Here is an 11,923-nt window from a genome sequence, read left to right on the forward strand (position 1 = left end):
GTCCACTTGTGAATAATGTTCACTCACTTTCTAATTCAATAAATTCATAACATAAGGATACTTTACTGATGACCTAAGCCATCTTTTTGAAGGAGTTATCTAAAACCCTTAATATCCCTTCTTTACAATATGTGTTTTCGTCTTCAATTTTTTTTCAAAACAAAGTGCAGTGTATTTTAGAGTCTACGGAAAACACATTGGTATACAATTTTCAAATCTACACAGGGAACTGCAGCCAACTAAGGTTCAAAGCATAATAAAATGCCTAGTTATAGTCATTTATTAAACTTTTAAAACAAAAACGCAAAAAAAAAAAACCCTGAAGCTACACTTCAAAGCAATTAAATTAATGAGGATTCCAATTCTTTGGGACCTCTTCAGCAATATACAGTTGCTCAATTCCAAACATCAGCAACTAGTGTAAAAATGCTAGTTCTAGATATATTTAACAACTATGTCCACGAAGTTGAATGGAAAGACTAAGAATAGTAAACAAGATAACTCTAGGAAAGGATAATAATATTCGCGATAATACAAATCAATTTTACATCTCCATCTCTGTACCGTAATGTTTACTTCCAGTCTCTACACTCTTGAAACCAGTGCTTTTGAAGAATCACATTAAAAAGTTGGTCTCAAGTATAAATGGTGAAAGTAAAGTAATAAATTGTGCACACAAATTCAAAATCTGTGCTACCTGTGGTTGGGCTGACCTCACCTGAAACCTTCAAAAGATACTGAAAGGAATAAAAACTTTCTCATCTCTCTTACGTGGTAAGAAATGAGTCCTGCCACTCTTTGAGCTGCCTGAGGCCGTAGCACTTCTTACCATCTAACCCAGGCTGGGCCTTCTCCCCAGGCCGTGGGGCTTCTGCTTGCAGCCCGCACTGGAGGGCCACAGACTTGCAGTGGAAGCATTTTTATATCACCACTGGCTTCTGGCTGTGACCAAAGTTAGTCTGATTCTTCGCCAGCCGTCTGTCACTGTGTGGGAGCAGGGGTTGGAGGTAGGGTAATGTCATTTAACTTGCTCACTTCCATCTGCCAGTTTGGTAGCTTCTTGGCTGACAGATGGCGCCGGGCATGTTTGGTCAAATGGTCGCTCCTCATGAACCGCCGGTCACACATGGGACAGGCGAATTTCTTCTCACCTGTGTGGGTTCGTCGGTGTCTGGACAGTTCATCTGAACGGGCAAACCTCCTTTCACAACCTTTCCAGCTACAGCTAAAAGGTTTTTCTCCTGAAACAAAAAAAGTCATATTATTATTATTATGCATTTATTAAGTCGCTGTAAGTTACATATTAAATCATATTTAAGACACTTTATTAGATATTTAAAGAATCATCATTTGAGAAATTAAAACACCTTGATGAAATCTTTTAGAAGAACTTGCACTGGTAAATACCATCTACTGAATTGGCTAATAAGGCAAGTTCTTCCTTAACATGCCTGGTTTACATTTGTGATCATTGCCAAAAAACTTTCATCCAAATTTCTAAGACTTAAATATAAATAAGAAATGGTTGGTACCTGTATGCGTTCTCATGTGGGCCTTCAGATGAGAACTTTTAAAGTACGTCTTGCCACATCCTGGATGGCTACAGATGTGACTTCTTATCCTTGATGAGTCAATCTGAGGAGTGACTTTTGCTGCTGAAGGAGAAAACCCTGGAGCAGGGGCAATGGGAGAGAGTCTGGTGCCATTTGGGCTCACCACTGGAGGCTTTGGGTTCTGAACAACGGGCTGGGGTACAACAAACATGACAGCGCCTTTGGGCACCTGAGTGCCCATGAACACAACAGGTGGGCAGACGGCTGGCGGCTGACTGGGTGGAGTGCTGGGGACGACTGTTGTCACAACTGGGTTGTTTGCAGGGAGGGGAACCATCTGGCAGATGACGGGCATAGGTGGCACTCCCCCTGTTGATACTGCAGGTGGAGAGACTAAGACCGACTTTTGTTGTGGGGACATGGGGACCGGCTGAGATCTACAGATTACTGTCTCTGAGGAAGGCACAGAAAAGTCATAAAGTGCAGCACTTGCTTTCTCTTCAACACCTGCTACTGTGTCTCTCTCACGTTTGGATCTGTTTGGTGACACAGCTGCACAAGGTATGTTTTTTCTTGCAGCCTCAGCATTTAGGTGGGTTCTTCTTCGAAAAGAATTGTCCTGATAGTTAAGGATGCTGGCTGCTTTCACTGGGCAAGATCGGTGGTTACACAGCTGGGCATCAGCTGTATGACGAATCACACTTGTTGCCTGAGCCTTGGGGAGTCTGGGGGCAGGTACTGGGCTCTTCTCCTCTTTGAAAGGTGCAGCAGCAACGTGAGGCTTGGCAGTATCTGACAATGATTTGAAGTGTCCAGTAGATGGCGCTGGTGCCATCAGATTTGACACTTGAGAGGGTTCAAAGTCAGAGGGACTGTAAGGTGGAGTCAAACACTAGAGCAGAGAAATACAGGCAACAGCGTGAAGAACAGTAGAGTTCATTATATAAATTATAAGAAATTCTCATTTACACTCATCTTTAAAGCAACAATACTTACAAATGCTGGGACTGTATGAAAATCAGGTGTACCAGGAAGCAGATTCTCTTCCTCTGACATATCAGACACTGGAGTAACGGGTCTGCTTTCAATGTATTTCTTAAAATCAGACTTCCAACTGCAGCTCATTGACATAAGTGCTTCTACGGCTTCAAAGTCACTTTTCTCTGCAGTTTTGTTCCAGGAATACACACTCTCTTTTGATCTTTCAGAAATCATTTCCATTCTTTCCTCCTATAAACACAAAAGATTAAATGCTATAAGCATATTGTCATCCACATGACACGCAGAGCAATGTGCAATTTTTTTTTTTACAATCTGCACAATTTTTCAAAATAAAACTTGAAATAATTTTTCTCATCCCTACTCTGATGGTAACAGTGATAAAAGTCTTCCTCATTCTTCCTCTCACACTTAGACCTGAACACTGATACCCTTGCAAAGTAAAGAGAAAGTTATTACCATTATGAGGACCAAGACCAAAGGTATCAATGCACTTGTAACCCAAAACAGAACTGCTTGGCTTAGAAGAAAAAAAGATTTTATATTCTTTCCAAAGTAGTCAACTGCAACAGGAGTCAGACAAAATAACTGAGGGAAGGCTCTGCAAAAAAGTCTTTTTTCAATACTACAGGTATGGGGACCTGGTGGTCCAGTGGCTAAGGCGACGGGCTCCCAATGCCGGGGGCACAGTTTGATCTCTGGTCAGGGAACTAGATCCCACATGCATGCCTCAACTAAAGATCCTGCGTGCGGCAACTAAGACCCAGGGCAGCCAAATAAATAAACAAATGTTTTTTAAAAAATCATTAAAAGAAATACTACAGGTATGGTATGAGATCTTTTCAGGTATGAGTTCCTACTAGAAAAAAATAAAGGGCCAAAACTTTCTTTTAAAAAGGCAAAGTATAGTGGACAGAGCTGTGGTCTGTTGATTTGGGTGTGACCTTTGGAAAGAGTAATTTCAACTTCTTCTCGTTTGTGTTCTCATTCACTGGATCTTATACTTAACACAATGGTTTGCTATGCATAACTGTGACCAGCTAATGCAATAGCACAAAAAAGAGATAATCAGAAAATTTAATATTTGACTCAAATTTGCAAAAACTGATTGTAAGGAATCTTCAACAGTCAAAATAGAATCTTATTTTAATGTTTTTAAGGAACTGCTCCTTGATAAAAATAACAGCACATACTTTGTATTTATTTGAACAACTCCTTCTATCAGGTATTTAATGCTTCATATTAAAGTTCCTTAAACTGCACTGGAAGTTACTACCCTCCATCTCTCCCATTTTCCACCAATGTGATCCCATTCTTTGGTCAAAGTAGAGATTGTGTAAAAATACCTAAAAATAGTCTTTACGTGGCAAGGTATTAATCTCAACACTTGAAAAAAACGCATAAACCCTTCGTGCTGAAGCCTTAAGCCATCGCTCTTGAAACATCGCTAACAATGCAATTGCATAATCGCGGACCCTTATGTAAGCTGCAACGGACAGCGCATGTTGTGTAAAAGCCTCAAGACGCCAATGCAAAGGAAAAAAGAGAAAAGGCAGGCAGCAGGGAAGGAGAGTGTGAGCTGGGAAGGGCAGGGAGAAGTCGGGAGGGGAGGAAAGGGAGTGGGCCGCGAGAGAGGCAGGAAAGGGAAGCGCGGGCGGAGGAGCGGGAGGTGAAGGCAGACGAGGGGCGGGGGCGGACGGCGGGGGAGATCCTCGCTGGCTGGGACAGACGGATGGGGCCGCCCTAGCCTCAATGAGGCTCGCGGGTGAGTCACTGGGAACATTCCTCGCCGCTCGCACGTCCCCGCGTCCCTGCCCCCGCCATTGGCCAGCAGGCCGGGCGGCCCAGGCTGGGATTGGCTGGGCCGCGAAGGGCGGGGGCGCGGAGGAGGAGAAGGAGGGGGCGAGGCATGTGAACAAAGCGTGATCAGCGGCTGCTCCGGGCGGCGCAGGAAACCTGAACTGGGAATTGCCGCGCCGTCACCTTTCACCTACTTCCTGAGCCTGCGGGCCCCCGCCCTCGCGACGGCCCGGGGGAGGGGCCGCGGGCGCCGCCGCCAACCGCCCGGCAGTGCGCGCCCGAGCCCGCGGGGAGGGGCGGAGCCGCGGGCGCCGGGCTCCAGGAGCGCCCGCCCCTTCCAGCTCCGTGCGAGCCGCCGTTCCCTTAGGAACCGACAGCGGGGCCGGGCCTCCCTCCCGCCCCTGGCGGAGGCCGGGGCTGGGTCACTCAGGGACGAGAAGCTCCCCGGGCGCATCCGCTCCCGGCCCACCCCCGGCCTCCGCCTCAGCTGCCGGAGGAGGAGCCGGGTCCCCGCGGAAACCCGGCCCCCGCCCTCCTCCGGCTGCAGCCCCCGGGGACCCGGCCGAGCCCTCGGCGCTTCCCGCCCACGCCTCCCGCGGGATCTCAGACCACCCTGACTGTCCCCGAAGACGCGCGTCCCTCCCCGCGGTTTCCGGCAGCACCGGCCCCCGTCAGCCGCGCGTCTCCACGAGTTCCCAGACGTGCAGCCCCAACAGGCCCTGCTCCAGACGCTCGGCTCCACGGCCTGCGGCTCCCGCCCCGACACGCTGCCCCCGCGTCTCGCAGCCCGGTTCCCCCCGCCCACCTTCCCCGCCCCGCTGCTGGGTCCCGCTTCCCACCCTCCCATCTCCTGTCGCCGAGGCGGCTCCCTCCCCCCTCCAAGGCGTCCTCAGAAGGCGGCCACCTGCCCGCTCCCGAGATGGGGAGTCTCCTCCAGCCGTATTGGGGGGGCAACTCCCCGGTCCCCCTCGGCGGTCCCGGGCCCACGTGCCATTCCCCGCATCCACGCCGGGCGCCCCTCCCCCAGCCCCCGCTATCTGCTGAGCAGCCCCGTCCTGCAACCCTCCTTTCAGAGCCCCGAGATGGGGAGCCCCCTCTCCTCTCCAGCCCCTCAAAAGCTCCTGGGCAGCCCCCTCCCACCCTGGGTCGCATTCCTTATCCAGACGGAGGCATCTCTCCCCGGCGCCAGGTGCAGGGTGGCCCCTTGTCCCCCTCCTCCTTCCACACCTCTTATTCTCACTGACAGGGCAGCAGCCCCCTCCTCACTCTTCCCGCCCCTCCAGTCATCCTCCCCCTCACCTCCTTCAAGTCTCCCAGCGGAGCTGCCCCTTCCCCTCATTACACCTTGAGCAAGACCCTCTCTCCGTTCGTCTCTAGATACCAGCCTGATTCTCCTGAGCCCCTCCGCGACGCACACGCCCTCACTAATGCCCAGTCTGCAGGCGGGAAGCCCCTTCCTCTCCCACGACTCCGCTGCAGCCTCAGGCCTCAGGCGAGGCTGATGTCAGGGGCTCAGGGTTCGCGCCCCCGGGGGCCCCTCAGACTCAGCGAGGCAGAGTAGGGCAGGGGCATCCTCAGGTCACTTACTGCAGCCTGCTGGAGAGAAGCGCCGAAGTTGAGCATGGTTGGCTGCCAGGCCGCCGGCGGCGAGCTGACTGGCTGCTAGGCTGCTTGGCTGCCTGGCTGCCTGGCCACAGACGAGCGACCGGAGACACTCGACGCCGCTCCCGCCACCGCCGCGCTCCGCGCCGTCTGCCCCCTCCCCATTCAGGTAGCCGCTCCGCCTGCCCCGCGCCGCGGGCGGGGGTGGGGGCGGAGCCTTCCGCCGGCCAATCAGCGACAAAGGTGTGTGAGGCTCCGGCCAATGGGCTCGCGGGGCCACGCGTGATCAGCGGCTGCCCGGCAGCGTGAAGCTTGTGTCAGTGGAGCGTGTACACAATCTCCGGCAGCGTGTTCCCTCGGCCCAGCCCGAGGGAACTCCCGCCGCCACCTGACTCAGTGACACCACCCCTACCCCTCACCCACCCCCAGTCTGCGGTCCCCTTCCCTGGCCTAGGGGGGGCGGCGCGGAGGACCTAGACCGGAGGCGCGGCAGCGGCGGCGCGCCCAGGCACTGCGGAGGGCCAGCCCCACGTGGGAGGTGGGGTGGGATGCCCGCTCCGCCCAGTCCCCTCGGCGCGAGGTCCCATCTCGGGCCGCAGCGGGGTAGGCGGGACGCGGGGTAGCCAAGCGGGGGAAGAGGCGGCTGCAAGCCAAGGGTCCGGAGCCAAGAGATTTGCATTTGGAAGCGCCGATCTCTTGCGCGTCTGGCGAGAAAGCGGAGCCCGGTGACCGACTGAGCTGCATTTCTGGAGCATATGCTGGGTTTTGCCTCGCTGAGCCGTGGGTAGCACGAGGGAGGGGCGGAGAGGGAAGGGTATCCTGTCATTGAGCGGACACCTGCTCCTGCGCCCCCCGCCCACGCCCGGCCCGCGGGAGCTGGCTCGCCCTCCTCAGCTGCACCGCCGGCAGCATTGCCCGCCCCCGTCCGCCCCGCCCATCCTTCCTCCCAGGCTGTGGAGAGAATGGTGTGGGGACTGCAGGAAGCCCCGAGAACTAGACCAATGGGATGATGGGGGGCCGTAGACCAGAGTTTTTATCTTTCCCGGGAGCCGACGCTCGGCTGCAGAATCGAGTTTTGAGCTCGGTGTGAAGTTTAAAGTGCACTCTACAAGCTGTCTCAAAGGCAGACCCTACCCCCCCGCCACGCCTCCACACCGGGCCAGGGCCTCCGGAAACGCCCTGCCAGGAAACTGCTGGTGGGGATGGGGCAGGGCGGGGCGGGGTCTCCCGGGGTCACCAGGCGCCAGCCGGGGCCCGCCTGCGAGTGGGTAGCAGTGGGAATGCCCACCACGCCCGACATGGATGGAACGCCCCGCCCCCGGGCCCGCGAAAGCACCAGCCCCCCCGCCGCAACCCCGACCTCCGACCCCGCTCAGAGGCGGTCTGCGGCCTCCGGATTGCGAGCCTATGGGTCTACTATGGCTCCCTATTGGCCCCCTTTTGGCCATTTGGTGCCCGTTCGCAGCTGCTGTTTTTGGAAAGGAGGGTGGTGATAACGCGGCTTAAAGCAAACGAGATTTTATCTCCTGTGGACAGGCTGAACACGGGGCAGAAACCACTGCCCCTCCCTCGAGCTTTCTCACCGCTCTGTGTAACTGAAAGGCTAATGGAAGTGTCCTTTCTTTCCCAATAATCACAAAATGAGTATAGACAAGGAATTAGGGAATTCCCTGAAGGTCCAGTGGTTAGGACTGGGCGCTTTCACTGCCATGGCCAGGGTTCAACCCCTCCTTGGGGAACTAAGACCCCAAAAGCTGTGCGGCACAGCCAAAAAAAGAAAAAAACAAGAAAGAAACAAAGGAAAGAGAGAAAGAGAAAGAACGGAAAGAAAGAAAGAAAGGCAATTAACTATTTGAGAAATAGGCCCAGGCTGGCCAACAACAGTAGTAGTAATAATAATAATACAATCAACCAGGGCCAGAGACACCCACCGACAGAGGGAAAGAGGACTCAGTGACCCCCTGTCACTGCCTCTCCTGAATCTGCTGGCTGGGCGCCGGCTCAACAGCTCAGGCAGCTCTTCCTGTCTCCCCTCCATCCCCTGCCCCGGCTTCTGTCTGCATCGGTGTCCCTCCCTGCAGGCTTCCTTCCGCCTGGGCTGTCCCATCCTGTTGATGTGAGCCTGAGGGTACTGGAGCAGCTGGCCCTGGGCACCTGCTGCAGCAAAGCAAGCTCCTGTCTGTGCCCAGCCGGCAAGCCAGCCTTCCTTCCTGTCAGGGAGCTGCCATCCTCAGAGGCCACAGTTGGCCCTCCAGGTCTGAACTGAATGTGGGCCCTGCTGGCATGGTGCCCCAGCACGCCGAGAAGCAGGGAGCATTTATGGCTTGTGGGAGTGATTCAAAACAGGAAAGAAAAGAGAAAAGGGGTAGGAGGAACAGTGTGGTGGTGGCACAATTCCTAGAGATTCAGAGAAAGATGTTACCCAGGCATCTCAGACTCAAAGTAACCAAAACTAAAGTCCTTGTTTTTACTTCTTCCCGTATGGGCTTCTCGTCTCCCATCCAGCCTTCACCATCTCCCCCAGAGCCCTGGATCCAGTTGGTCCCCAGGTCTGAGCAGTTTTGCTTCAGAAATGTCTCTCTTCCCTCACTTTCCATTTGTACCCAACTGTCACTCTAGGTCAGTCTGTCATCAATTCTTGCTTGGGTTAAACAATTTACACTCTCCTCACCCAACCCCCCACCCCAGCCCAGCTGGCACCCCAGTGGCAAACTCTCCACACTGAAACCAGAGTGGGTTTTTTGAAAGTCATGATCCAATCCCTACTTAAGAAATGATCCTTTGCTCCTGTTGCCTAGGAGATAAACCTCATCTCCCACCCAGATATACCCTTGCCTATGGCTACATCCTCATTCAAGAAACATTGTGTTGCTCGTTTATCCACTCCATTCAACAAACATTTGTTGAGCACCTACTATGTGTTGTAGGCACTGGGACAACAGCAATGAACAAGGCCAGGTCCCTGCTCTCAAAAGGCCTGGACGGCAAGACAAAGACAAGTAGACTATATGTATAAATAAAAGCTCCTTCAAGATGGTAGCCATGTCATAATCATCTTTGTGGTCCAGTGCAGACATTTTAGGCAGTCAAGACTCTTTAATGGAGGAAATAAAATTGTAGGTTGTCTGTGAAGATTCACTGAGGTTATAGACAGAATGTGGACAAGTGCCTAGGCAGAAGTATGGATCTTTCTAAGCCTTTCCCTTAGCTTGCATCATTACAGGGCCAGGCATGGAAAACTGTCATCTTAAACATGAGTAAAAGAAAGTCCTAGGCAATAGTAAGCATTACTTCGATTAAGTGCTGACCCCCTCCTGCTAATGGTGCTGGTTTCTCCTTCAATCAGAACAGTGAAGGAAGGGGAAGTGGGGGGCGGAGGGTGACATGTAAAGATCCCTCAGTTCAGTTATATGGATATTAAAACACACTGTACCCACCAGCCATCTTCTCTTTGCTCCTTACAGCCAGTGGATATTATCACCATTCATTCGTTCATTCATTGCCCCACCTGAACACAGGAACAGCCATAAAAAAAGACACAGCTCTTGTGTTTCAGGAGCTTCCAGTACAGTGGGAGAAGTAAATAAGTGAGCCAGCCATTACTGTAGTGTGGTAAATGCTAAGAAAAGAGTATGCACAGTGTCCCAGGTAGGCGAGGAAGGAAGGGGTAAGGGAAGGTTCCTCTGGTTGACTTCTAAGCTGGAGGAGAGGAGAGGTGGAGGTGAAGAGTAGAGAGAGTGGTGGGGATTCAGGATGCTCTGAATAGTCGGGATCACAAATTTGATAGTTAGGATGAGGCACTTAGGGTATTAAGGGAAGCAGCCCCAAACATAAAGGGCCTTTGTGTGCCCTGCTAAGAAATGTAGATGTGGGACTTTTATCTTGGGGACAGGGGGGACCTACTGACAGGTTTTAGCAACGATAGTATAGAAAATTCATTCTGGCCCAGTTTGATAATGGACCAGAGAGGCTGGGGCCTAACACCAGTGAGAAGGTTTCATAGCAATGTAGGCAACAAAGATGATGGTAGCTTAAACTATGGAAATGGTGGCAGGCATGGAAAAGCTGGAATTGAGACACCAAGAACCAGGAGGGCTTGGTAATTGATTGGATGTGCGCGTGAGGAAGAGGGAGGTGTGGAGGAGGACTGCTGAGGTTTTGGCTTGATTCACTGGATGAAACAGGACAAAAACAGGACACTATTGCCCAAGGAAGGGACTGTAGGGAGGTAGTAAGTTAGGGTGGAGAGGAAGAAAATGCCAAATTTGATTTAGGACATATAAAGGTGAGGTTACCTGTGGGACATCCAAATAGAGATGTCCGGAGGCAGCTAGAATTTCAGGTCTGGAGCCCAGAAGAGAAGGATCTGGGCTGGAGATTAAAACTTGTTGTCATCAGGGTGCAGGTGGCATTGGAAACCAGGGGGTGAATGAAATCCTCTAGGAAGAGTAAGGAATGAGAGGTAAGAGAACTGAAGGTGGTCTTCTGGTGAACTACAAGCACAGAACGGAGACTAAGAGGAAACAGCCACATGGTGAAATACTGGCAAAGAGTGACACAGTGAGGACTTCTTTCATACATGCAGCACTTAGGATTTCTTGGCCTAATGTGACATAAAGTGGAGATGAAAGGCAAACGGGATGATTCAGAAATTGAAAGGGTCAAACAAATTAGAAAAAATAATTACCCCTCTGATTGGTAAATATCATTTGCTACTTTCATTATACTAGTTACCATAGTTCTTAAGCTCTTTAAAATTTTGTTTAAAATATTGATATGTTGAGTAGATTGTTTCTAAAGATGGTCACAAAACCCCTCCCATTCTGCATAATCTTTTCCAATGTGACTTTGCCATTCCTGCATCAAGAGGTGAAGTTTGGGCTTCCCTGGTGGCGCAGTGGTTGAGAGTCCACCTGCCGATGCAGGGGACACGGGTTCGTGCCCCAGTCCGGGAAGATCCCACGTGCCGCGGAGCGGCTGGGCCCGTGAGCCATGGCCGCTGAGCCTGCGCATCCGGAGCCTGTGCTCCGCAACGGGAGAGGCCGCAGCAGTGAGAGGCCCGCGTACCAAAAAAAAAAAAAAAAAAAAAGGTGAAGTTTAATTCCCCCAACCCTTGATTCTGGGCTGCCTTTGACCAGTAGGAACCTGGGTGGTGCTATGGGACCTCATGCCTAGGTTTTAAGAAGCGTTTGAATTTCCTATTTTTACCCTCTTGGAAATCAGCCACTAGGCAGAGGAGCTTAGGCTAGGCTAACTTACTGAATAAAGAGAGAACATTTGAAGGGAGAATGGCCACGTGGAGACCAAGGCATCCCAACCACCAGCCAGGAACAAGACTCCAGATGCCTGAGCAGGGCCACCGGATGTCCTCCGGCCCCAGTCAAGCAGGCCTAGCTGACACAGCCTGGAGAAGAGATAAGCTCTACTTGAATTTCTGACCCACAGAATCATGAACAATAAATGGAAGAGTAACCCAGGCAGCATTTCCTGCCTCCTCTCCACCCAGTAGCCCCTTACCCCCACTTCTGTCTGCAGGGATGTCCCTAGGTTTTGGTGTGGTTTGATATGCCGCAAGGGATAACTGAAATAGTGGCTGTGTGTTTGTTTCAGCTCTGGAGAGACAGCCACCATTTTCAAAATACTCATTGTATAAGAATACTTTTTTTTTTTTTTTTTTAAGAATCTAAAATGGCTGGAAGAAGGTTCCAGGAAGGAGAACTAAAAAAACTAATGAATTAGAAAAGGAAGAAAAATTGGAGCAAGAAATAAATTTTTTTTTAACTTGGAGAAGGGGGAAGTATGTAGATCTGGAAGAACCCTACCCCCAGCAGCCCCACTCCCGCTCCCACCCCCCAGCACTCTACTGAGGCTCGGAAATGGAAATAAACGTGTAATAGGAAGGAAGGGAGTTCACCTTGATCCAGCGCCTGCTCCGCACCAGTTGCTGACTGGTTCACTAGGAATATGGG

The 11,923-nt window shown here is 51.7% G+C and overlaps 1 protein-coding gene across 1 annotated transcript; it reads right to left on the reverse strand.

The window, feature by feature from the left end:
- Positions 1 to 981: 981 nt before the first annotated feature.
- On the reverse strand, positions 982 to 5,990 carry KLF10 (KLF transcription factor 10; the record flags this gene model as incomplete). The annotated part of the gene is made up of 4 exons (XM_079722727.1): positions 5,940 to 5,990; positions 2,550 to 2,783; positions 1,533 to 2,445; positions 982 to 1,241 (listed from the first exon to the last, which is right to left on the reverse strand). The coding sequence occupies exons 1-4, from the start codon at positions 5,973 to 5,975 to the stop codon at positions 982 to 984; spliced, it is 1,443 nt and encodes a 480-aa protein (XP_079578853.1). The 5' UTR covers positions 5,976 to 5,990.
- Positions 5,991 to 11,923: the final 5,933 nt, after the last annotated feature.

This window comes from Hyperoodon ampullatus (assembly GCF_949752795.1).
Source record: "Hyperoodon ampullatus genome assembly, chromosome: 17".
Taxonomy (NCBI): domain Eukaryota; kingdom Metazoa; phylum Chordata; class Mammalia; order Artiodactyla; family Ziphiidae; genus Hyperoodon; species Hyperoodon ampullatus.